Source organism: Chaetura pelagica, unplaced genomic scaffold (assembly GCF_000747805.2).
Source record: "Chaetura pelagica isolate M959 unplaced genomic scaffold, ChaPel_1.0 scaffold39, whole genome shotgun sequence".
Classification (NCBI taxonomy): domain Eukaryota; kingdom Metazoa; phylum Chordata; class Aves; order Apodiformes; family Apodidae; genus Chaetura; species Chaetura pelagica.
Genome location: NW_009954614.1, coordinates 1,334,886 through 1,360,829, shown reverse-complemented (window position 1 = coordinate 1,360,829; position 25,944 = coordinate 1,334,886). Strand labels below are relative to the sequence as shown.

The window sequence follows — 25,944 nt, the reverse complement described above, 5'->3', positions numbered from 1 at the left end:
TAGGGACTAGATTGAAATCTCCTTTATACTAATGCATCTGCCAGACAGCCTTCAGGTATCAGAACTCCTTAGCCTGGAAAAGGTGAGCCTGAGCTGGATCCCAGTGCATAGAGGAGCTGCCCCACAACCACACACACAGCTTTTTTTATTACATGGTACAACCTGGAGGTACCTAGTACTAGGTCCCAGCTGTGCAGTTTCCTGACCCACAGACAGCCTTGGCTTGAGAGGTTGGATGCTGCCTTCTCCTTCAGCAGTCCCAGAAAAGGAAGAAGCTGGAAAGTCTTTCTACACTCATGTATAAGATGGCTTGGTGTCCACTTGTTCCTGCTGGGATACAAGACTCCATATGAGTCTCTTATTGGGTCAACATGATTAATTATCTGTGGATGACAGTGATATCCCTGCTATGGACTTTCCCCAGCCCCAGCCAGACTTGCTCTGTCATCCTCTGACAGGTTTTGTGATTAAGACTCATTTCCCTTTGGAGAAGATGCTCTTTAGGTACAGGTGCTCTCAGAATGAGAGGACAGCAGTGAGAGCTTCATAGAAACATAGAATGCTTTGGGTTGGAAGGACCCTTGAAGATCATCTAGTTCCATGGGCAGGGACACCTCTCACTAGACCAGGTTGCTCAAAGCCCCATCCAATCTGGCCTTTAACACTTCCAGGGATGCAGCATCCACAGTTTCTCTGGGCAACCTGTTCCAGTGTCTCACCACCCTCACAGTGAAGAATTTCCTCCTAACGTCTAATCCAAATCTCCCCTCTTCCAGCTTTAAGCCATTACCCATTGTCTTCTTGCTACATGCCCTTGTAAAATGTCCCTCCCCAGCTTTTCTGTAAACCCCTCTTCAGGTACTGGAAGGCTATGAAGTCTCCCTGGAACCTTCCCTTCTCCAGGCTGAACAACCCCAAACTTTCTCAACCTGCCTTCACAGGAGAGGTGCTCCAGCCCTCTGATCATCTTAATGGCCCTGCTCTGGACTTGCTCCAACAGCTCCATGTCCTTCTTGTGCTGGGGCTCCAGAACTGGACACAGTACTGCAGGTGGGGTCTCACAAGAGCAGAGGGGGAGAATTTCCCCAGCAAAGGATGGGCAAAGGCAGCACCAATACTCCATTTCCAGCTTTGCCACTGGTTATTAGCCCTCACATGAGAGTTTTTTCAAGTCACCTAAATTTAGTAGCAACGTGGTACTTTTGAGTCACATTGCAAAAAGAGTTGTTTTTTTCCCCTTATATCTGTAGAGGAGTAACACCACTTCTGTCTGCAGTGGGGGAAACACACTGCAAAGACCTCAAATATACCACAGTGAACAGTGTGTGAAATGGGTGGGTACCTAGGTGGTGGGTAACCTAGGAGACAGGAACATCTGTTATGAAAACAATTTGCTTAGTAATTCAAAGTTGCTTGGCTCCACTGAAAGTAAATATACAATTTCAAGGATTCTTTGCAAAAGCTACTACAAAACAAGGAAAAGGCTCTCTGCAAGCACTCAGTCCCCCTCAGCTGTCCAGCTCCACTCCTTCAAGTTACATCTGCCATTGTAGATCAGCTAAGTTCCAACAGCTGGTCTCCTGTGGCATAGCTCTTCTTGCTTTTGTTGAATTTGAAGCACCAGAAGACGACAGCAAGGACCAGGAGAAGGACCAGAACCAGTGGTAAGTAGAGGATAAAGTTCAGCAGTGATGGGGATGAACAGATCCTAGACATAACAGTTGACTCTGAGGAAAAAAGAAAGAAAGAAGTGAGGTCCCCAGCCAGTTTGAGTTTCTCTCCTGCTGCTTCTGTAGGTTACATTCCTAACACAGTTCCCTCATTCTTCAACAGCTACAGATTTTTAAGAACTTATACAGGCTACCTGAGGAGAAGAGGGAGAGAAAACAGATAATTTCTTGTTTTGGTAGGTCAGACAGGGTCTCAGCTCATTCAGCTGGAACATCCCAACAGAAACAGCAGGGTGAGGTACAGGTCTGTCAGAGGCTGCACCGCTGAACAAGGAGGGACAAGAGGAAAGCAGAGGAAACCAGATCAATAAGGTCCCTGTCACCCACATACGCTTTCACCTCCTTGCGTCTGCTGCCCTGCTATCCCATTTCAGCCACACTTAAGGCAGGCAGCTGCAAGCCTCATCCCCACCCCAGGCAGCTCCTGCAGAACAGCTCCCCAGATGAGGTACTGTACTGCTGGTGGACCCTCTGGGTGCTTCAGAAAACCATGTTTGATCAGTCCCATGCTAGCTGAAAAGCTCTGCTTTGCAGCCTCTCCATTTTTGCCCTGGGCTCCTTACAGCCACCCATTAATCTGGGCCATCAAAATCTCTTCACTTGATACGGAGCTTCAACACCACAGACTGACCTCAGGTGCTCCTGGCCTACCATGAAGGGTCATGCCAGCTCCTTTGGGTCTGTTTTATCCACCTCAAAGTGCTGTTCCTCATTTCTCTTCACTCAAGACCCATGTTTTACACTTGCTCTGTAGTACCATGCTGAGCATGCAGGTCTGCTAATTTGAAGCTGTCCATGGGGGCCCCAAACAGCCTGGTGGGCTAGGTGTGATCCTGGGGATGAACCAACCCAGGGGCTACTCCTAGCTGTGAAACCAGCTTTTACCTCTCTACTCTCTGAAGCCTTGTGTCCCATCCATACAGACGGAAGCAGCACTTACTCTCCCATAGGAAAACAGGGAGAAGTCTTCACTACCTGAATGCCTCTATAGTACTAGAGTGGCATCCTAAAGGTCAGCATCAGGGATTAGAGCTGAAGTTACTCCTGGGGAAACATTTTAAAAATAAATAAAAAATGAGAGAGAGAAACAAAATACACTCAGATAATCTCTTGGATTTTGTGAAAACCACTTGGCAAAAACAGTCACACAAAAATTGGAGGAGAATTTTCCAGCAGTTACTGGGCAATTTGAGCAATAGTTACTCCACCAGTAACAAGAGACAGAGGGAGCTGATGAAGGAGAAATGAAGGAGCTATGATGGACATCAGCAGGAGCATAACAGCAGGGAAATGAAGTGCTGTCAGTCCCTCCCTGTGCACTTAAATCCAGATTAGCTCTACTGTAGGTGCAGGGTCATGCAAGTAGGCTCTGGGCTTGCCTGCACTAGTAGGAGGCACAAGGGTTGGCTCCACAAGGTGGTGTCTCCTGAGCTCTCCCATATTTGGTCAGCATTGGTAATTGCTGCAGAACCTATAACCACATGTAGGCTCCCAGGCTGGCCATGGGCATGGCAACTCCAGGGCTGAAGGCACAAGAAAACTGCAGGATCCTTTCAGCTGGGCACAACATGATCGATTTCACGGTTCATGTTTTTTCCTCCACATGGGTCATCTCAACCTCCTATTTCCCCAAAGAGACAACAAGAAAGGACTTTTTTTTCCTGCCTGTTACTTCCCCAAAAACAGTGTGTGCCTGGCTTTGCTTTTATTGTTTTAAAATTCTGTATGCAGAATCCAGCTCTATCTTTGCCTCACAGTGGCAGGTCTTGGTATCTCATCTGTCCACCTCCCAACACTTACAATGACAAGCACCTGGGTTCCAGTCTTGGCAGATCAATGGGATTGGGAAAGGGGCCTCATTGGTGCCAGTGGGGGAGGCATGCCATGCATCCCTCAAAGGGCTCCCCCCTCCCTTCCCTGGCTCCCAACACCACTCTGGTGACCTTCCCAGCACTGACGCCCTCTGCAACCACTCAGCAAATCCTCCCAGCCCCGCTGCATCCTCACCATTGCAGCCAGCATTATAGCTGAGAGCTGCCATTATTCCTCTCACATATCCCAGCACAGCAGAGGGGGAACAGGCTGGGGGTGAGCAGCCCCTCACACCCAGCAGCATTACCTGGCAGGATAGTAGTGAGCTGGATGTACCCTGAGCGCCCCGAGGCTTGCAGAGCCTCGTCCTTCCCCTCGCTCTGCTGCTGCCACTCCTGCACCTGGCAGTGATACATCCCAGCATCTTCCTCCTCCACTCTCTGCAGCGTGAGGCTGAAGTCGCCAGGGGTGGGACGGCGCAGGTGCATCCTCCTGGCAAGGCTCTCCCAGGGGTACTCGATGGCACCGTTGTGCTGAAGGGTGAGCAGGGGCCTGGTGTGGCCACTCCTCTCCCGAAACCAGGTGGCAGAGAGGCGGGCGGCAGGCAGACGAGCACCCTGCAGCAGGCAGGGCAGTGTCACCTCCTCACCCTCCCTCGCTGAAATGTTGTGGTTGGTTTTCTCCAGCTGCAGTTCATGCCCTGAGTGGGGGGGATGCAAGCACAAAGAGATGTTGCAGCATTGCACTGCCAGAGAAATGCTCCTGCCTGCATGCACAGGCTGACAGAAACCTTCTGGAGCAAAGTGTAGGGGATTGGGGTGCCTTCTTGCAAGAGCCTCTGAAGGACACCCACCCACCCTTGCTTCTGTGACTCATTCTTCCCAGGGTGGTTCACCCTCCTCATAATCTCTGTCCCCTGTTCACAGCTCTCTATTGTAATACTTCCCACGTCCTCCAAGTAAGTGATGAGGCATCCTTTGGACCAGAAGCTATTTATGAGGCTGGAATTCTCTGATCCCCTTTATTTAGGGCTACAACCCATAGGCCAAATGAGGTGAGTAAGGGAAGAGCTGAGCACAGGAGACCCACCATACACCCCAACAGTGTGGTGCCCAAGGTGGGAGCAGCTGAGCCTTCAGTCTTATTCTCAGCAGCAACGTGCTGCAGGGTAAGGAAAACTGAGCATCTTGCTTTAGGATGCTAAGTAGTACCAAGAAAGGGCTTCTTCTCTATATTTACAGCACTGTATAACCAACCAAGCACATCAGGTGCTGGAGGGAAAAGAAAATGCCACGATCCACTTTGTTATGAAGCATTAGATATCGTCTGCTGGTGGCAAATATGCCAGCTTGGTTGATTTGGGAGAATATGGTAAATCCTCCTAATTCCCTGTTCCCTTTGAGAGGCACTGACATCCCTTTCATCTGTCAGCCTCAGATTCAGTGCAGGAGCCCCTGCTTCTCCTAATCCCTACCAGCTTAGGAGAGGCCTGGTGGGGCCCCTGTCATAAACTGATCCAACCATCCCCAGAGGCACCTATACAAGAAATAACCACCTCCTCACCTGGGAGCTTGAATTTCAGCGTGGTCCTTCCTGATGCTCCCTCTCCAAGTTTGTACCAGCTGTCCACCAGCCACAGCCATTCCTCTACAACACAGTAGTACCTGCCCTGGTCCCCAGCATTTGTAGAGAGTATGTGCAGCCAGAAAACAGTGCTGGATACCCTGTGGCTCAGGAACCGGGACTTCTGTGCAGGAGAGCTGAACTCAGCCCCATATTCCAGTATGCTGCTGTAATCAGCCCTTATGATTTGCAAGGGGTTTTCATCTGCAGGAGCAGGAGGTAGGAGGTACCAGGTAACGGCAAACTGAGAATTATTGGGGGCAAACAGGATCCTGCACTCAATGGCTGTGTCAGCACCATCAGCAATCTCCACAGAGCTCTCTTGCATAGCTACCTGAAGCTTGCTTTCTGAAATGGAGAAAGAAAATAATCATACTGGTTGCAGGTGCCAATACAGGGATGCTGGCAAGGAGAGGAGTAAGCTTGCCTGAGGCATCCACCAAAAGAGGAGGAAGGAGGAGGATGCTCAGAGAGCAAAGACCCACTAGGGACACTGGAGCAGGAGAGGTAAGGGAAGGAGGGAAAAAGCAAATTCACACATCCTTATTTGAACTGTGGCAGGGAATCACTGGGTGCTAGTGGGCAGAGGAGGCATCAGGACTATGGGGCAGGAAGAGAGCAATTGAGGCAGCCACTGTGCTGGAGCTTGGAGGCAAAGTTTCTGTCTGAAGCAAATGCACCTGTCTACCACTGCTTCTATCAGCAGTCAGTTATGCATAAATGACAAAACCAACCCACAGCTTTGGAGACTGTGAACAAGTGTCTTTTATCTGAGAGAGACTACAGAGCCTGTGTGGGTTTCAGTAACCGTCGTCATCTCATGTGTTTGCTGTGGTTATTGACTGGAACCCACATAACACAGTCCCTAACATCTGCCGTGATTACACCCAGCAATAGTTCGCTCTAGCGCTGAGCAGTTCAACAGAGGAGACCTGCGGTGCTGCTGGCAGCTCTGCCTCCCTGGCAGGGTACATGGTTGCTCCTGATGCACCTGTACTGCTCCTGGCTTGAGGGACCCCCTTCCAGCCACACATCACCAGTTGCTGGCATCTTTCCTTCTCCTCCAGAAGTGGAAAGGCTGCAAACCAGCATGTTTCAAGGGCCTCCAACCACCTGAGTTTCCTCCCTGCTGAGACACCACCTCTGTTAGACGAGGCTAACAGTCCCACACACAAATCTCTATCCATGAGTAGACAGAAATTACTCAGCATGAGACACCACCAGGGTTGTAAGGGACTGTAGGCTGAGTTTCCATTCTTAGCATTTTCCTTGCACACATGCTGAGCAGTGGAATGCCCTGTGTTGCAGAGGCTTGGGGCAACCAAGCTCTCTCTTCAGCTCAACCCCTGGGTGATGGTTTGGGGATGCACTGCAGAGGACAAACTGAGATACTCCCCACCACCACTGTCTCAGCCCCCAGTCCTTGGCCACAGGCTGAGCAGGGTGCTCTCCTCCACAGCACCTTCCCAAGGGATGCAGCAGCAGCAGGTTAGGGATGAGCCTGTGGACCAGCAGGAAACTGCAGTTTCTACTGCAGGAGTTGGTGGGAAAGAGACACACCACAGGACAAAGCCCATGCATTTCCCTTTCCTTCAAGCATTTCTTCTCAAAACTCAAACAAGCCACTTCAGAGGCCCTCACTGTCTCTCTTGAGACCAGTCAATGTGAAATATGCCAACTGATGGCTCTTGACATCCCTGCAAATTGCCTCTGCCTCTGTTTCTAGTCAACAAAATCTCCCTACTCATGTCCACTTATACTGCTATTTTTTCTCTCTGCACCCTACTTCACTTCCTCCTTCTTATCTCCACATTGCATACAGACACACCTTCACCAAAAGGTTGACAGCTTCCTCCACAGTGGGACTTGCACATGTCCCAGTATCTGCTCATGCCTCACCTCAGTGGTGATTATTTCAGCAGTAACAATCACCAAGAGGTCTGTGAGGTGGCCGCTCTCAAGGGATCAACAAAGTCTAGTCCTGCATTTTACAGTGCACATTTGTTGCTCTGAAGAAACAGGTAAGGGCAAGAAGCAGAAGAAATGAGAAAGGAATCACCCTAAGTAGGAAACCAAGCAAATTCATCAGATGTATGCACGCAGAGATCAAGCAGGTGGAAGTGCACTTAGGAACCAAATGCAAGTTGATGTATTCCAACTTCAGTACTTAGAAGCATACCCAGCCCAGAACCAGTTCTAAGGAAGTACAAATCTTTGGAGAGGGGCACTGGAGATATTCAAAAGCTGTCTGGAGACAGTCCTGGACAACCTGCTCTAGGTGGCCTTGCTTGAGCAGGAGGGTTGGACCAGATGACCTCCAGTGGTCCCTGTCAACCTCAACCACTCTGTTTCTGTGACAGATGAGATGGAAAGAATAAGACCCTTGGTTCTTAACTTCAGCTGCTCAGTACAGAGGAATATCACTCAGCCAGGCTGCTAAAATCCAGGAGCTTTATTCAGGGACCAAGAAGTGAATTCTATCATAGGGAAAAAAAAAATAATAAATACTCCCAGGTATTTCAACAGGAGACTTTTCTCCTACTATAAAGGTCACAGGAGAGGAACGGGCAAAACCAGGGGAGGTGGTGCACACCAGGGACAACCTTCCTGTGTCAGATACACAGATGTGCCTTCCCCAGCTGCAGCTGCTGGGTAGAACATGTCAGCACAGCAGCCTCCCTGCTCATCGCAAGCAGCTCCGCCACCTCTCCCAGCAAAAAGGAGCTTCAGGAAAGTCAGCTGTGGGGCCACGCTGGACCAAAACGTGCACCTCCCTTCAAGTGAGCTCCTCCCAGCAGTGCTGCTGCAGTCAGGGACAGGCAGGTAAAACCCAGGACCTTTCCCCAAACCCAGAGAAGCTGCCAGCACAAGAGAAAGCAAACTGCCTGGGGTGTGGAGACTTCTCACTTAAGTATGGCCCAGCCTGATGCTCACTGGGGCAGAAGCAGAGCATTTGCTGCAAAGCCCCTTTGTTTGAGCTCCAGGTCTCCTCTCGCTATCGCTGAAGATCAATTACCAAAAAGGGCAAAGCAGCTACCTGCCTTTTCCTTCGGCACAGAGAGAGATGGTGCTGTTTTCCCTTTCATTTTCAATTTAATTAATCAAGCTGAGCCTCTCGCTGCCCAACCCAGTGTGAATCCTGCCTGCTGACACTGCACTTTCTGCCGGGCCCAGGACCAGTGGAGCAGGCAGAAGACACAGCTGCCACAGCAAACCAAGCAGGCAGATGGGCTGGCTGGAGGGGTGGATGGGGGCAAAGCCCCCCATGGCTTGCTCTGAAGCCAAGGGAGGCCCCTGCAGGCAGCTGCACTGAAATGCTGATGGGAGCACCCTCACCCAGATGCTGAACTACCTAAGAAGTTGGACATGGAAAAGACCTGTCCTCCTTCCCCTCCTTTAAAGACATTTCACACATGTCCCTCCTGTCTGAAGCTACAGGCCAGATCCACAGTGGCATTTAAACTTCTAAAGCATCGACTGACACAGAGCATCAAACGAAGTGCCAAAACAAAAGTCAAGAACTCCAGCATCTCTGCAGGCTCCAACTGTAAGATTTTATATGTGAAGAAACAGGCGGGTGATTTTCACAATTTGTAGCTTCATTTTCTGCAGCTTCATCTCATCCCATTGCTGCTTAGAGCCAGCTTTTTTCCCAGATTTACTTCTCTGCCTTCCCAAATATCCTGCACTAGCTCTTGCTGCTTTTCTGAGAAAGTACTAGAACCAGCAGCCATTTCCCACTGTGCCTCACCCCCTCCCAGCTCCCACCATCTTTACAGCATCACAGTACCCAGTCACAGCTGCAATACATTTGGAGCCAAACGTCATAATATCTCCCAGCCCCACTGCTACTGTCTCCTCTTCATAGATGCTCTACAACAACAGTTGCTCATTTTAATGCCATTTACACTACTAACATGTTCCCAGATATTGTCTGTTCACCTCTAGTCAGTTACCACCTTGCAGACCTCCAGCTGGCTGCACCTCAGGTGTTACACTGAGCACCCCAGCACCCAGCTCTGTAGCAGTGAGGAAGGAGCAGCAGCCAAGCAGGAGGGAGAGCACCATGGAAACATTTCCTTCCCTTCTCCAGCTCGTATCAGCTTACGCTACAGCAAACCCATCCGTTAAAAAAACATGGAAAATTAATAATTTCAGTTCACTGGGTTGTGATCCTGAAAATCCAAGAATTAGAGGAAGGAGCACTTAATGCCTGGAAAAAAAAAAAAAAAAAAAAGAGCAAGAACTCTCCTTTGCTGACAGAAATGACATGAGGGGGGGCAGGGGGAAATAGCCAAACCTCATTCTCACACATGCTGCCCACAGGCTTAGAGGTTTTGGCTGGGACAACCCCCCCTTCAGTTCCTCCAGCAGCCCCAGCTGCCTGTAGGGCAAGCTGCCACCACGCTGCTGCTGGGCTGGTGGGGACCAGTCACATGGAGAGGTGGCGGGGAGGCTGCAGAGTGTCTGCAACATCTCTCTTCCATAAGAGGATGAGACTCCTTGAGTGATGCTGGCAGGCACAGACCTTGCCTGCAGAGCTGGCCATAAAAGGGAACACTGGGCAGGGCCCCCTGGCTTCGTAGCCCAGCTGTGCCTGGGAGGAGACACTTCCAATCAGACCCCCAGCTCCTCACAGCTCAGTGCTGGCTCTCAGCCTAGCAGAGAGCCCTGGCACTTTCTCAGTGCACCTTGAACACATCAGGGGAAGCTCAAGGGGATACAGACATATCCCAGCACTAGCTTTGGGGCCAGTCTTTCTCCACCACCTACACATGGAGAGGTGGCTGGGAGGCTGCAGAGTGTCTGCAACATCTCTCTTCCATAAGAGGATGAGACTCCTTGAGTGATGCTGGCAGGCACAGACCTTGCCTGCAGAGCTGGCCATAAAAGGGAACACTGGGCAGGGCCCCCTGGCTTCGTAGCCCAGCTGTGCCTGGGAGGAGACACTTCCAATCAGACCCCCAGCTCCTCACAGCTCAGTGCTGGCTCTCAGCCTAGCAGAGAGCCCTGGCACTTTCTCAGTGCACCTTGAACACATCAGGGGAAGCTCAAGGGGATACAGACATATCCCAGCACTAGCTTTGGGGCCAGTCTTTCTCCACCACCTTCCAGCCCCACAAACACTACAGGAAGCACCTTGCAACCCCAACATTCAACTGGGCTCCTTGTGGAGGGACTACTACTTCCAGAAACAAGGCTTAAATTCTTAGTGGCAAGGCTGATCCCTATATGCTTGGTATAATCTGCAAACAAACAGACATTGCCAGCCCCCAATGCCTAGTTTGCCTCCAAGAGCATTGTCAGGGCTGTGGGTGCTGAGGAAGAAACAGGAAAGACTGCACCAACTCATGTGGCCTGGGAAATGACTGCCACTGGGAACACCTCAGCTGTCAGTGGTCCTGGCTGCCCCTGGATGTGTTTGATGAATTAAAAGTTGCAGGACAGACCTCTGCTGAAGAAACACCTGTGGCACTGCTTACCTGGCAGCATCACCTTTACCCCCACGAGATTAGAGCTGGTGGTGGCTGCTGCCTGCCCAAGTGGCAGGGTGTTCCTCCTCCAGACCTCCACCTCACACTGGAAAGTCCCCTCGTCAGCAGCCTCGGCATTGCGGATGTGTAGCGTGAAGGAGGTGGTGGTCCTCATCAGCTGGACTTTCTCTTTGAAGCGTGGCTGTGCTGATCCCCAGGCCAGTATACCACTGGGAAAGACCCGGACTAGCTCCTGGAAGCTGCTGGTGGGCAGGCTGGGCTGGAAAAGCCACCTCACAGACACCGGCACCTCCTCGAGGGTGTAGTTGGCGCTGACTTGGCAGACAAGTTCAAAGCTCTGCCCATATCTGACAGTGGCAATTCGGCTTCTCAGCGTGGCATGCAGACCAAGACCTGTTTGGACGGAGAGAGCCCATGGAACTGGGACAGAATGCCTCACCACCACCCTCCCCATGCAGCACTGTCCCCACTGCCCCAGCCACAGCAGCCCCATGGCAGCCAGCAGTCCCTGCCAGTGCCACTTTCCCCTGAGCTGCACTGTGCTTTTCAAGCTCCTGGCCCTCTCCTATCTTGACCCCCACTCACCAACTCTCAGCCTCCAGACAACCCTGAATACCCCCTCTTCCAGGCTCCCCTGGGGCAGGGATCCAGGGGTCCTCTGACACTACTGCACCATTTCCTGCTTCTTTTACCCTCCACAAAAGCCTAACACCTCCTGTGGCCCAGCTGGTGCTCTCAGACACCTGGTGCAGAAATAAGAAAAACAGCCTAAATCACAGCCAAAAGTTGCCTCTCCATAAAGGTGACCATTCCATCAATCAAAAAAAGAAATGGCATGGGCATTGCATGCCAGGAATATTAGCAGCTCTGTGCTCAGACAGGAGCAGGAGAAGGCATCAGATGCTAGCACCAGGGGTGTATCTCTGACAAAAGCCACCATAAAACTCAGCAAGTGCCTTTGTTGATCTTCATTAGTGTCAATAATTATGCCACTAGAACAGATAATTTGTATTTCAAGCTAAGGAGACAGTCAGGAAGACCTGCTGAGCAAGCTACTGCCTTTTGGGTGCCTGGGCAGCTTAGCTGTTGTGTGCCACTTGCCTCTCCCAAAACATCTCACAGAGGACTGGAGCATCCTGCTAGAAATGGGGACACTGAAGCACTCCAGGACCAAGTGATCAGCCCCAGGTCATCCTGAAGCAGCAGCAGCAGAGCTCAGAGCACAGATCTCTGTCCCGCCCATATGTGCCCACTTGCTTCTGCAGCCTTGCCTCCAGCAAGTGCAGCTTGAAAGCCCAAAAATAGGGGTGGCCCCACTAACCCAAGGATCTGACTGTCACTGTTGTATCTCCCTCCTTTGTCCAGCTCTGGCCTCGGGACCACTCCGTCGCTTTGCACCTGTACCATCCGCCATCACTCTCATCCAATGTGTTGGGGATCACCAGGGTGAAAGTGCCAGAGCTCGATTTCTCTAGTTGGAGGCTCCCCCGAGTCCTGTTGTCCTGGTAGGTGCTGCCCAGCCTCAGGGTCCCGTCCTGTGACATGGTGGCCACTAGCACCCAGGGACCCAGGTGCTGCAGGGGCAGGTGCCACCACTGCACGGACACAGTGCCGGTCACTCCTTGCACCTCGCAAAGGAGGATCAAGGCATCTCCTGCCACGACTTGTGGTGTGCTGGTGGACACAGACAGGTGCATGCGGCTCTCTGCAAACAACAGTTAGAGTGGGAGGGGACGTTGCTGTGTTCCTCAGAAAAAGCCAGAGATACTGTGGCATTAAATGGAGAGACTAGATAAACCTTGATATTGGAAAAGGAAAGGAATTATCAAAAATTCTCAGCCAGCCTTTCTTATACCTTTGGAGAGGGCTTTGTGGTTTTGGTTTTGTTTTTTTCCTTGTCTTTCCTTTCATCTGCTACATCCAAATAGACATCATCTAGCTACGACAAGGAAACCAAGAGGTTCCAACACATCTTAGACTGGTTTCTCACAAGTCATCCCTCCAAAACAGGAGAGAACGTTGTTGGAAATTGCAATGATCTCCCCCATCCAGAAGTACCTCTTCTTCTGGGTCATCCTGTGATCTTTAGGGGTAGCAACACGTGTTGCTCACCATTTTCTGTACCAAAGACACAGGAGGACCCAGCATCTCTAGAACTCTGCCTAAGTTCCCCAAAACGTATTGCAAAGAGACTGAGCACTTTTTTGCACTTTGTTGACAGCTGCTGCATTTGTCACACTGTTTCTCAAAGCAAGTGCTTTCCCCATTATCTACCAAAACCTATGGTATATTTATGCTCTTGCTGCAAACAGTAGGTATGTTGCCTCTGGCCAAGATAAGGCCAGATGTGAAGTGTTCCCTACTGCAGGCTTTACGCAAAGGAGCAACCATTAGAATTTACTAACCTATTGGCTTCACGTCAACTTGGATACTCGATGACAGTTTGGTTTGGATGCTGTGTAAGTCTCCAGGAGTCTTCACCTCCGAAGCAGAGCAGTGGTACATACCCTTGTCCTTCAGCCTCACCTCATAGATGGTGAGGATGTAAACTGTGTTGCTGTGCTTGAATGCTTGGAGCTGCCCCAGTTTGGCTCTCTCCTCATATTCTTCCTTCCAAGTCAATACCCCATGGGGGTCAAGCCTGGCCACTTCCACACCATCGAGGAGCCAAAGCACTTGGAAGTGCCTACTGCTGCTCCTCTGGCCTCCTACCATGCAATTTATCTGTAAAGTATCACCTTCAGATAGGGAGCTTTCAGCAGCAGTGATGTCCACAGAGAGGTCTCTGCCTGTGAGCAAACAAAAGCAAAGAGTGAGCTAGATGGCCCTGCCCACGTTTCCCTCTTGCCTGGCAGCACTGGTGGCTGTGCAGAGGGAAACAGGAGGGAATTCTCTGTTGAAGCATTTTCTATCCTTAGAAAAATTTGGATGGAGTTGGATGGGAAAATTTGCCCATGGGGAGACTGCTGCCAGCTTTAGGCACTAACCAGCAACTACAGGTGGAGGAAGCAGAGCCTCCCCACCCTTTATAGCAGCTAACTGTCCCAGAGCAGAGCACCCACCAGAATGGGCTCAGGCCACAGCTGCCATCCCTCACACCCCACCCCCTCTTTCAGCTCAGACATCTGAACCAAGGGCTGCCCTAACCCAGAAGCATTGGCTTTTGAGATGAGCAGCTCCATCTCATCTCCTGGAGCTCTTCTGCTTCATGTAACATATACCCCTTAAAACAGAAAGAAGCACAAAGGGGCTTTATCACTCACTAGTGTTTTTCACTCTGCTGCCTGTGGTGGGAGAAGATGGGTGGAGGGCTAGTATTCAGGTTGCTTGTCTGAATCTGACCCTGCTGGTCATGCACACTGCAGCTCTCCCTGGCTGCTGCGGGATGTGGGCAAGAGACACTTTCAAAGGGGAGGTGGAGGTCATATCCTGGACCCTATCCTGCCTCCCATACCAACCAGCAGCAGGTGCTGCACAGAGAGGGTAGTGACAGATGGAGCACAGTCATCTTCCCCTGGGTAGACCCTCTTGGGCAGTCAGTCACACCTGAGGAAAGGGTCCTGGGTCCTATGATACAATTCACCTTCTTCGCAGGTGAGTCTTCACCACTAATGCACCCTGGTTCCTGGGATTGGCCTGGCTGGAGAGTGGCTTCAGGCAGAGACAGACAGGGTGCCCCAAAACCCTGTGCTGTAACCCCACACAGCAGTGACCAGGCCAAAAAACAGGAGGCAGGGCTGAGCCCTGACTCCCTGGGCAGACAGCCTGGCTCACACCATTCCATCTCCTTGGATCACTGTGGATCTTCCCATGTCTAACAGATAGAGCAAGGCTATGTGCTGTAGTTTGGAGGTAAAACAGAGCAGCTCCCAGACTGCCACTGGAAGGGCTCAACTAATTTATTGAAAGCAGAATACCCTGTGAATTTAAACACTGGTTAATAAACAGTTTGCAAACAGGAATCATAGCTGCTGCAGATATGTTTGGTATTCCCAAATATTTGCTGGAGAGTTTATAGAAACCGATGGAACAGTCAGCCATGGTCAGAGTGGATGCAGACTACCAGTGTGACAGGGCACTCAGCCCCACAGCCTGGGCTATCCCACAGGGTGCTGGAGGGAGACCCTGGCCCTGCAGGTGTGATGGAGGGCTCATACCACCTCTGTTTCTCCTAGCAATACGGGCAGCTCTACAACACCATATTGTGCTCTTACCAACTCAGCCTGCCTTTCACCCTTAATGGCTACCACATGGCAAACATGAAACTCTGACAAGGTTTCCCTATTTCTAAACAGTCATGTGGCACCAGTACCCAAAGCCACACACTATGGGTAACAATGAAGCTTCCTAAACAAGCACACACAGGAAAGCGCATCGACTGCCATTGCTTGCCAGGCAGCTGCAGACATGGAAAACCATTGCTGCAAATAGTGTGTCGTAAGTGGAATAAAGTTTACCAGTCAGCCAGGTTCTGAGAATCAGACTCTGACAGCGGGAGACTGCACTTCCCTTACCCTACCCCTGATACCTCACTCCCCAAAGCCGCACACAGGGTGCTTTGTCCTTACCCATCCTTTTCTTTGGTTTCCTGCTTTGACTCACTGCCCTACTGTGAGGCACCAGATCCCGGCACCACCCCCTCTCTGCAACCTCCTCCAGCTGCCCTGAGTCATGGGAAGAGGGTACACTACCTCCCCAGGAAGGTTTTCTGTGAGGAAAAAAAAAATTACTGCAGACTATCCGATATGTTAAAAGGGCATCGACTAGACACAGACTTGTCTTGGCCACTTTGAGGTAAGACTTAGCGGTGGGAAGAGCACAGGCCAGGAACTTTGTGCCATATACTTGGTGCCATTACTGCCATATATGAACTACCAGGAGACGACACAGGAATGCTCTAATAAACAGCCACACTAATTGCTCTGGAAACTGGCAGACTGGTGACAGCGTGGACAGACCAGCCACCTCTAGCAGACTCTAGAGCCATGCAGCACATGCAGCATATCCGTGTGTCTGTGGTGCCTGCGATCGAGGCACCATGACAGGCAGCTGAGTGTTGTGTACATCAATTTTTGAGGCCATGAGATCCTCAGGGCTAACAATGTGGTTTTCCATGCACTGGAGGTTAACACAGCCAAAGGAGCCAGGCTGCTGCAGGCACATGCTGCTCTCTCTACTAACACCTCACATGGACCCATGAGGTTGTATGATTGCTGCTGGCATTAGAAATTCAGCTGTGGGAACCTCCAAAGCAAGAAGCACCAAGAGCTCCCAAACCAGGGTTTGCCACAGCCCTGGGCCCAGACCACCCCCTTTAGTGCCCAGCAGAGACAGTCAGACCCACTGGTGGGTCCCCGGACTGTGGCAAAGGCAGACAAAGGTCACTGAAGGCTACTGCTACAGAACCGCAAATGCACAAAGGAATTGGAGTAAATGCATGAATTTGCAAGGGCCTTACCCTGGCTCGTGACCACCAGCGATGTCCTCTCCGTTTGCTTATGGGAGATGTCCTTCCATGTCTCATCAGGATCCTGAATCCACTCAGCTGCCTCACAGTACAGCTGTCCCTGGTCAGATGGCTCCAATCCCTCAATGGAGAGCGTGTACGTGGTGTTCCCAACCTTGTTCAGCCGCACGTCCCCCACCAGGAACCTCTGCGCATAAGAGGGCCCTGGCCTCAAGACAAAGTCCTTGGAGAGAGTAACGATCTCCTCAGCACGGCTCTTTCCTGCTCCCTGAAGACAGTACCAGCCAACAGAGAGATGTGTGTGCTGGGCAGTGGACTTTGACACCTCACAAGTGAGACTGACTGCCTCCCCTTCAGCACGAGTGAGGACCTGGGGCACCATGGAAGCTGAGAGAGTGTCTGCGATCACTGGGCATGGGGGAAGAACACAGAGACAAGGGGGTCACAGAAAAAATTGTTTCTTGGTCTCGGTGGGCAAACAGCTGGTCACACTGAGCTGCAGCCAGGCCCTGAGGGATCTGACAGTGCAGCAGAAATATCTTTTGTAGCAGACTAACAAGCCTGTGCCAAGGTGGGAAGTGGTTAAAACCTCATCAAGGAAATAAGCAAAAGGAATCTTTCTGTAGTACCCTCTTCAGGCAAACTAAGGACAGTATTAATTAGGCAACCCCAAGGAGATCAATGAGCAGCCCTTCATGGTCCTAAGCACAGGCTGGCACACCACCAGGATAAAGGAAGAATTGGGTGAATACCAGAGGAAAGTGCCATACCACTGCATTCTTGGTAGGCTCACAGTAGGGCCTTTCCCTTTGTGTCTCCACTCTGTCGTGTTCTTTCCCCAAGTGCTCTGCAGGAGCTGCTCCCTCCCTCTTTCTCTGGGTTTCTTACTTGGGTTAAGTCCCATATCCAGACCTAAGACACCAACAGCTAATATACAGAGCCTGAAAACTCCTGTCCTCCTGAGCATTTGGCTGTGAAATGCTGTGGCTGTGTCAGGAACTGAAGTTAAAGTCAGGCTATGTGACAATTGAGGCTTCCTCTCTCTTCCCTTGCCCTGGCTGGGAGGCAACAGCCAGAGCAACCTGCTTATGGACATCCCGACCTTGGCCACCCAGGGGTAGGATAGCAACTACACAGTGGAGAGAAGGTCTACCCAGCTCAAGGTGGGGGCAGTGGAAGCCTGCCTTGCATCTCTACCTGGCAGGGAGCAGGCCTTTCCTTTAGGACTCACCTGAGAGGTTCGTCTTGGCGCTGTAACTCCCAAAGTACTTCTCGTCGGTGTTGGGCGTGTGGCACTCGTACTCCCCGGCATCCTGGTCCTGCAGCTCGGTGATGTGCAGCAGGACGGCGTCCCCCTGCACCCGCTCCACGTAGATCCCCCGGCTGTGCACCCGCTGGGTGTACATGGCGTAGGGGAAGGAGGGGTCGATGGTGCTGACGATCTGCACCTCCCGCTCAGGGGCCGAGGGCAGGTAGATGGACCAGTGGAAGTTCTGCTCTGCTGAGCCCTGGTAGCCGCTCACCTTGCACCACAGCGTGATGTGGGACCCCCTTACACGGTAGAGGGGCCCCTTCTGAACAGTCACCACCCGTTGGCCAGTGCTCAAACCTGTCAGCAAACAGTCGGCACATGCAGTGTTTGCAGGGGTATCCACTATCCAAAGCCGCGTGCCCAGAACAACAACGGGTCTGGATGAGCACAGGACCACAACATAATACTGAAAAGGATTGTTGTGCAGCCTCATTCTTTGAAGCACAAAGTCCAAGGGTTTTCACAGCCCTTGTAATTGTAAGATCAAGCACTGTAACAACAGACCTCTTTGCTTTCTTGTCTCCTAGCACACTGGGTCACAGGAGGGACACCAGGGCATCATGGCCAGAGGGCTGTCAAGCCTGTTCATGGCTGGAAAACATCTCTCAACCAGCTGTTCAGAGGGAGCAGCAACCAGGCTGAGATAACTGGAGGAAGCTTGTGGCATGTTGAAATTAAGAGGACCAAATACTTGTCCTCCACAAGCTGGGGAGGGAAAGGCAGCAAGTGCCAGAGCTGACCACTGCCACAGAAGATGCAACACAGAAGCCAAGCGACATGGAACAGTGGAGAGAACCAGCAGGCTAGGTGCTGCAGAAGTGCTCCATGGACAAAAACCAGGGAAGGCATAGGAGAGGGGGCCAGCAAGTGCTCTTCCAAGGACAAGGGACACTGGGAGGCATCAAGGGCTCCTTTAATTTCTGCCTACAAACAGTTTAGTGAGTTGATGGCCACCTGTGAACCCTCCTCTCCTGCAGAGCTCCCCGTGGTGACACTCACTCTGTTCTGGTGCCCAGCACACACACTGAGCAAAATGATCATAGGATGTAGGCACCAACAATGGAGACTGAGCCAGGGAAGAGAGCTGGTGGCAGCACAGACTAAGAAACCCTCAGAAAATCTCTCCCCCAAGGGAAGGGGGATGAGGTAACCTCCTCCACACTCCCAGTAGCCACTCAACAGGGGTATGCATGTCCCCTCACTGAAATCCTGCCAAGGTCCAAGCTATTGCTTTTGAGTGAAACCACAATGCGAGAAGAAGAACATGCCACAATACCTCTTCCCATAGCCACCAAGCCAGAGCAGTGCTGGCCACAGTGGGGCCCTCCTGGTCCTGCAGCCCCAGCAAGGCTCCCCACTGAGCCACCCGCCTGCAAAGGTCCCATCCTCAGCAAGGAGGTACTTCCCCTCACCTGCCCCAGGACAGCCCCCAGCCCAGGGCAGGGCACTCACCTGGGAGAAGAAAGGCAGCCACCAGGCACCACACCAGCCCCATGGGAAATGACTCTGCTTAGGTCCTCTCCCAAAGGGATGGTGGAAAGTTTTCGTGAGAAATAGCAGCAGCCACCCCGCTGTTTTGAAACTGGCTGGGAGGAAGCTGCTCAGCAGTGGTTTCTTCTGCTTTGAAACAGCAGGGAGAAGTTGGGGAGTGGGGTGCAACAGCACAGTAACACGCCTCTGGGGAGGTGACAGCCAGCACCCTAGCCCCAAGTGGTCTGGGCAAGGGTGATGCCCAAGGCTCCTCCTGCTGCTGTGTGTGTGCCAGGTGCCCAGCACTACAGGCTGTGGCTTTGCTGTCCCACAGCCGCTCACAGACTCTGACTTTGCTGCATGGAGTAGCTTGCTCCCTGCCAACAGAGGGCAGAAGAGGCCAGGTGCTGTGCTGGGGGTCCATGTCTAGGGCTGAAGATCCCACCAGCATGTCAGGTTCAGGGTGAGTTGGCACAGTGCTCCCCAAGGATGGCTGACCTAGTTTGGCCTCAGGGTGCAGTGGGGCACCCCAAGTGGGATTTATCTCTCACAGCACCCCTAGCAGCCCATCAGCTACACAGGCAGGAGACCCTCTGTCATAACAGCCAGCCCATCAGCTCTCAAAGGATCACCATACAGCCAGAAATCAGCCAGGAAGACTCTCCTGTAAGCACACCCTATGGGCAGATACCTGCATGTGGGCCACACTGGACCAGCACCGCTCAACCAGTGAGGCCAGAGGGAGCTGCACCAGGACGACCTGGCCACAGCCCCAGAGGCAAGGGCTGCGGTGGCATCAGCTGGTGCTTGGCATCCCGGCACTGCATGGCCTGGGGCGTGATGCTGCTCCTGCCGGCAGGGGACAGGGACCTGGGGGAGGCTGAGAGGGGCACATCCCAGGCAGGGGAAACCCAGCCTCTCAGGCACGCAGCCAGACACTAGTGAGGGGCTCAAACCAGGGACACTCTGAAAGGATTTTTTTTAAGGAATTTGGGGAAGGGTTGTTTTGGTTGTGGACTCTTTTTTTGTTTCTTTCCCCTCCCCCCCTCCAGAAAGGACAGCGGCACAAAGCATCTCCCCCTGAGCCACACTGCTCCCACCGTGCTGCCAAGGCACTGACTGAGCGACTAAATTAGCTCAGGGATTCACAAGCAGAAAACAACTGTAAAACAAGTCCTTTTGCTTGATCCCATGGGACTCCTAGAGGGAATGAGATTGATGTAACAAACGAAAACAAACATGGTGTCCCTCCTTCTCCTGTTCAATAAAATTATTCATGTGACAGCCTGCAGAGCCAGGAGACACAGGCAAAGGCTTCTCACTGCAAGGCTCATGCCACCCTTAGCCAGCTTCTCATTTGCTGGTGTGTGCAGCTCCTGTAGCATCATGCAGCTCTCCAGAGCCAAATGCAAGCTGGGGTGCTCTGGTTTGAGAGGGCCCAGGCTGATTTTATGGCGCCATTATGAGGACCTAGAGAGAGGGTGCTTAGGACCCTGAGAGATCCTGGTGGCAGAACACAGAGAGGCTAGCATTCCCTCCTATTTCCTGCCATACTACATAAAAGCCAGGAGGATAAGAAGCCCACCCCCTCCCTGCTCCCTTCTTGCTGCTTTGTTGCACTCTGAGGTCTTGGAGAAAGGTTCCTGCTTTGTCACCAGCTCCCCATGTCCTCTGCAGGATATGAATCCATCAGGTGGTGGGAAGAGTTGTGGACCCCTTTCCTGAGTTGGATCTGCCCCAGGGGACCCTCACACACATATCTGTGATCATCAAGATCAGGTATTGTATACATTTGTTCCTCATCCCATGTCTTACTGTCCCCTCCCTGTTCCAGTTCTAACTTCTAACCCTTAAGTCTGTCTTCCTTATTCTCCTTTTATTTTCCCTTGAGAAGGTCAAGGGGGGTAACAAGCAATTCTGTTCTCTGATTTTTGGTTTGCCCTGACCACTAAACCAAAACATGGGGTGACTAGCTGTCCCAGCAGTTAGAGAGGTCCCTGCAGGATCTCATCTGCCCCCCACCAGACACCGTTGTTGCAATGAAAGCAGAGAAGCAGAACACGTTTTGGGGTAAGAAGATGCAACACAGGGCTGAAAACCACATGCAGGCTCCACAATGGAGACAAGCAGATAGGGCAGATGCTGGCAAGTGGTACAGTGCCTTAACATGCCTTTTGGTGAGAAAAGCCCGTGTCCCAGCAGCAGAACAGAGCCCTGCACATAGCCAGAAGTGTGTGGTAGGCTTCCATTTTCTGCTGCAGTATGAAACTCTCCTGTGTCAGGAAAGGGATGAAGAGCTTTGCTTTCTAAGAGCAACCCACTGCCAGCAGCACCCCAGGGATGATCCTGCTGACAGTAAGCCAACCCGCTTACCGCTTTGGAGGAGGGAAAAGCATCTCTGCTACAGCAACAAAGTAAATAGAAAAGAAACTTGGAGTTCAACCTCAGTGAGCTTCTGACAGTTAGTATGCAGATAAACGCACACACAGGGACAGTTTAACTCTAAGCTTGCAACTCTAATGATGCATGAGTTGCTGTTTACATTTGCAACAGAGAAACCAGGCAGAATAGGATTGCCTGGCCCAGCCCTATCACTGGCAATGATGATTCTCTGTGGACAAAACCAACAGCTCTCTCTTCCCGGGACTGAGCAGTCTGATACTTATTCTCTTCCTCCCTGGGAATCAGTGCAACCAGACATGGCAGGAACCACACAAGGCACAGTAATGGAAGAGGATCACAGAATTCTTTACAAAGACAGTGTTGCCATTAGAAACCGCATCAGGGAAGCCAAATCCATGGGGAGAAAGATTCCCGTACCCTGTTTTCCTGGGGATGACACTGGATGGGAAATGAGGGGAGAATATGCTTCTTGGATAGAAGAGAGAGGTCCTGCTCATACCTCCTCCAAGCCAGGTGCTGCATGTGCCCATGCAACTCAACCTGCTGAGCTGAAGTGCTGCACCAGGGCCACAGGGATTAAACTCTATTGACCTCTGGCCCTTGGCACAGCCTGGCTAGTGCCAGCACCTGGGCAGCAGGGCCACCTCTCAGCACACCCCAGCAGGGTACCACCATGTCCCTCTCCAGAGTACAAGGCTGGAGGTCAGGCTGCCCACAGCACTGACCAGACACTACCCTTGTACACTGCAAGAAGCCTGGGGAGGGATGGGGATAAGGGAGGGTCACTTCTGCAGCAGGGTAGAAATGCTATAGAGGAAGCTGCTGAGGATGAGGGACGTAACTCCATGGTCAGTGTTTAATATTAGGGGGAAGAAACTGCCAAGACCCAAAAGCAACCAGGCAAGCATAGGGGAGAAGCTGCAGCCCATATCTCCTGCATTGCCTACATGGTCCTCATGAGCTCAGTCACCCCAGGTGGGATAAGGGCAGCTGTGGTTTCCTCTGCCTGCAGGCAACACGCTGCAGAAGAGAGCACAGCCTACCCCACCTCTGAAAAGTACCAATGAACCCACCTTCCAAAGGAAACCAGATCCCAGACAGTGTCTTGGGCAAATCCACCTTCGCCCAGGGAATGTTTTCAGCCACTGCCAATGTTGCTTGCTCTGGGTGAAAAAAGACCCAATTCTTAAAAGGGGAGGGCTCCTCCAAAAACTTATGGCATTGCTATGTAACATTCCGAAAGAAACCAAACTGCTTTCAAAGCAGCCCAAGCTCTAGGGCCTTTGCTCAGCCTCACGGCTCTACCGTTTCCTCACCCCCATCCCAGCCCATCCTCAGCAATGACCTGCCTTCTGCAACTCTCCTCACACAGACAAGCTTCCTGGGGCTCCCTGAGCACTGAAGCACAGGTGGCAAAGGAACTAGAAAGTAATTTGAAGCAGCAAGGTCCCAGCAGGGAAGGTGGCAAAAACAATGCAGCCCTCAGCTCCCAGCCCATACTCATCCTTCAGCCTGCATCATCTGCCCTGGAGCAGCACAGAAGAGAGAGCTCTGCTCCCCAAAGGCTTTTTGGAGGGTAAAGACACGTGGGTGCTTGCTTGGCTCTAAATACCTCAGTGCCTTGCAAAGGACAGTCGCAGAGAACTCCCAAACTTCAGGCTGCTACACACAGTGACTGGGGAGGGGCAGAAGGAGAAGGAGGAACGGAGCTTGCAGCTTGGAAAGCAAGGGGCTGGTTGGGGGATACAGGGAAGAGTGCAGCATTAGCTGGGATAATCTGGAAGTCTTGGGGGACGTGCCAGCAGCCTACAGATAATCAGGGGAGCTGGCACAACAGACTTTGAAGTCTGCAGTCAGGTTTTCTCAGCCCAGCTCAGACATCAAAGGCAGCTGGTTACTTCCCCCAATTATGGAGCAGGAACCGGCCAACTGCCTGGCTTCCCCAAGGCCAGTCAGCTCAGCTGTCATCCCCCGGGCATGCTCTCATGGGCAGAAAACTACTGACAGAGCACAAATACCCAAATCCTCCAGCTCCTGTTGGAGCCAGGCTCACTTTGCTGGGAGTCTGCCTCACAGTTATGGGAGCTTTCACCTTGGACTGTGGGAGGTGAGGAAGATCTGAGAGGATAAAGATCTCCCCACTGATATGCTAAATGACCTACCACTCCTGCAGAAACCAGACAACCACAAGAACAGGGGGAAGCCTAGAAAAAGTGAAGAGAATAGTGACATTTTCTCATGGCAGTGGGAAGGACTACTTCTGTTATTCAAATCCTACGTGTCCTGGGCCCTGGTGAGACATGGCTCCAACGCACAGCAAGGGCAGGGTCTTCATAAACATAACCCACAGCAGCACAGAAAGCTGGTTGTGATTGTTTCGCACCAAAAAACAAAATCTAATTGTTACAGAAAGAAAGCACTTAAATAATTGAAATGTAAAAACAGACTGGCAAGCAGAGAAACACCTGTCCTGGGCAACTGCACAGCAAGAGCCACTTTCAGTAGTGAGCAGCCAGGGCTGGCCTAGGAAGAGACTGCCCACAGGTCTTTTTTGGTGAACTGGTGTTTGCTCACATTTGCACCATTGTTTCTACTGCAAAGAGCCAAACAGGAACAGAATTGGTCAGGGCACTGCAGAGACAGCAAAGTCCTTCAGGAAAGTGGGATGGCTTAATCCAGCTTCACTGCCACAGCAGCAGGCAAACACACTTGTTCTGAACCTGCTCTGCCAGAGGTACATAAGCAGAACCTAAATCACATGCCTCATATATCTTATCCTAATAAAAAGTGTTCTTTAGCCCTCCCTCTAATTATTTTTTTGTTTGTTTGTTTTGCTTTTAAATCTTCTACCCACACAAAAGGGCTGACAAGTCTCACTCCTCTACAGCCATAGCTCCACCAATCTTCATAGTCTGGGACAACAGTCTGTTTCTGACATAAATCTTCTGGACATCTCACCTTCGCTGCAGGTGGCAGAAAGCTAAGGGAGGAGTACAATGTGCTGATGGGGACCAGGAGGGATGCTGCACCAAGGGAGCTGATTCATCTCCTCCCTGTCAGCACATCAGCAAAGAGGCATTGCTCAGCAGCTGCCCTTTCCTGCACCGCATCAGGCCATACTTACCTGGCTGCAGACTTGGCTTCAAGGTGGCACAGCCTCTCCTCCATAAATCCTGGCAATCCCCTGCTGCAGCATATGCAGGGCTCAATCACATCACCAAGCAGCTGGCAAGCATAGCCCCCTGTCCAGCTGGGCTCATGCATGGCACCAGGACCTGCCACGCATCTCTCCCAAACCACTCTATGCTGGCATCTGAAGTGGCATCGGCATTTTTTAAGCAAGCAGCATTGTTAAAGAATGTTTGAAGCAAAGCAACAGAGGATAGCACCTGGTCATTTCAGTTCCTGATGGACACAGCAAGGGCCGAGGCCAGAGGAGGGAGGAGAGAGGTTAAAAGAGGGAAAAAAAGAGAGCAAATGCAGTGGGCTGTTGTTCAGTAGGAACTTGTGTGGGGGAATACAGAACAGTACTACATATTGGGAGAGAAGCTAGGTTTTAATATTAAGCTGCTTATTTAGGTCTCTAAGTTATGGAGATGCTGCACTTCAAACTAATTAGATTGACAGAGCTTGGATTCCATTACAGGATTTCCAGAAGCAAGAGGGTTTAAAAAAAATTTAAATAGCTGTCCTGGAAATGGTAGCACAGGAATTAAACAGCCATTGCTGCAGTCAATTTTAAATATATCTAAGATGGGAAAAACGACAACCCCAGCTTCCAAAACCCACTACACAAGTAGCTGCAGTAGGGAGCTGCTCTCCTAACATACCTGAGTGGAAGATCCACAAAATAAATGTTTTCCAGTACTTGAAGTAGGCAGAGGGTCTCCAAGGACCTTTTCAGGAAGCACGTGGATCCCTCTGATGACAGCATGTGAACCTGAAAGTACACGGATTTCTCCCCACCCTGAACCTGCTGCAGAGAGCAGAGCATCTGGAAGCTGTAGGCAGGCAACTGCAGGGCTGGGGCTGAAGAGAGAGGATGCAGCTCCTGCAGAGCAGCACAAAAGCTACTCAGGGAAGCCCTGCCACCTATGTAGACAGATAGTCTCATCCTTACCAGCCAGGACACTAAAGCTCTGTCTGCACAGGCAGAGTGAGGCCACGCTGGCAATAAGAACAACATGGAAGTGACACACAACTCTGCTCCAAGTTATAAAGCAAGGCAGCAATGGCAAAACTACACCACAGCACACTCAGCATCAAAGCCTTTACTCATCCACCCAACACAGTTCCCTCTTTCTCACTCAGAGATCATGGGAATAGCAGCAGTTTCACAAGGTCTGATAGGAGAGCCAGAGTGGCCCTTCTTAAAATCCCAAAACTGCCAACTTCATTTCCTCTTGAAGCACCAAAGTATCCTTCATCTGTGAATATGAAGCTTCTCTCCAAATACACATAAGCAGGTAACCAAAGAAATTCAGCTTGGGGCCTGAGGGGTTGCCAGAGTGGGACATTGACTCAAAATGTAACATTAACATGCTCTTCATTTGTCTGCATGCATTTAGCTACCAGAGAGCTGTACCTGGCCATGCAGTAGATTATGTTTTTCAATATGCCATCTTTTCACTC

General features: G+C 51.4%; 1 protein-coding gene across 1 annotated transcript; it reads right to left on the bottom strand.

Annotated features, from left to right (window-relative positions):
• Positions 1–1,554: 1,554 nt before the first annotated feature.
• CD101 (CD101 molecule) lies at positions 1,555–24,576 on the bottom strand. The gene is made up of 10 exons (XM_010005511.1): positions 24,437–24,576; positions 23,749–23,782; positions 17,359–17,746; positions 16,119–16,535; positions 13,168–13,449; positions 11,982–12,365; positions 10,649–11,053; positions 5,106–5,513; positions 3,850–4,242; positions 1,555–1,727 (listed from the first exon to the last, which is right to left on the bottom strand). Exons 1-10 carry the CDS (start codon positions 24,574–24,576, stop codon positions 1,555–1,557), a joined length of 3,024 nt encoding a protein of 1,007 aa, XP_010003813.1.
• Between the last annotated feature and the right edge of the window lie 1,368 nt (positions 24,577–25,944).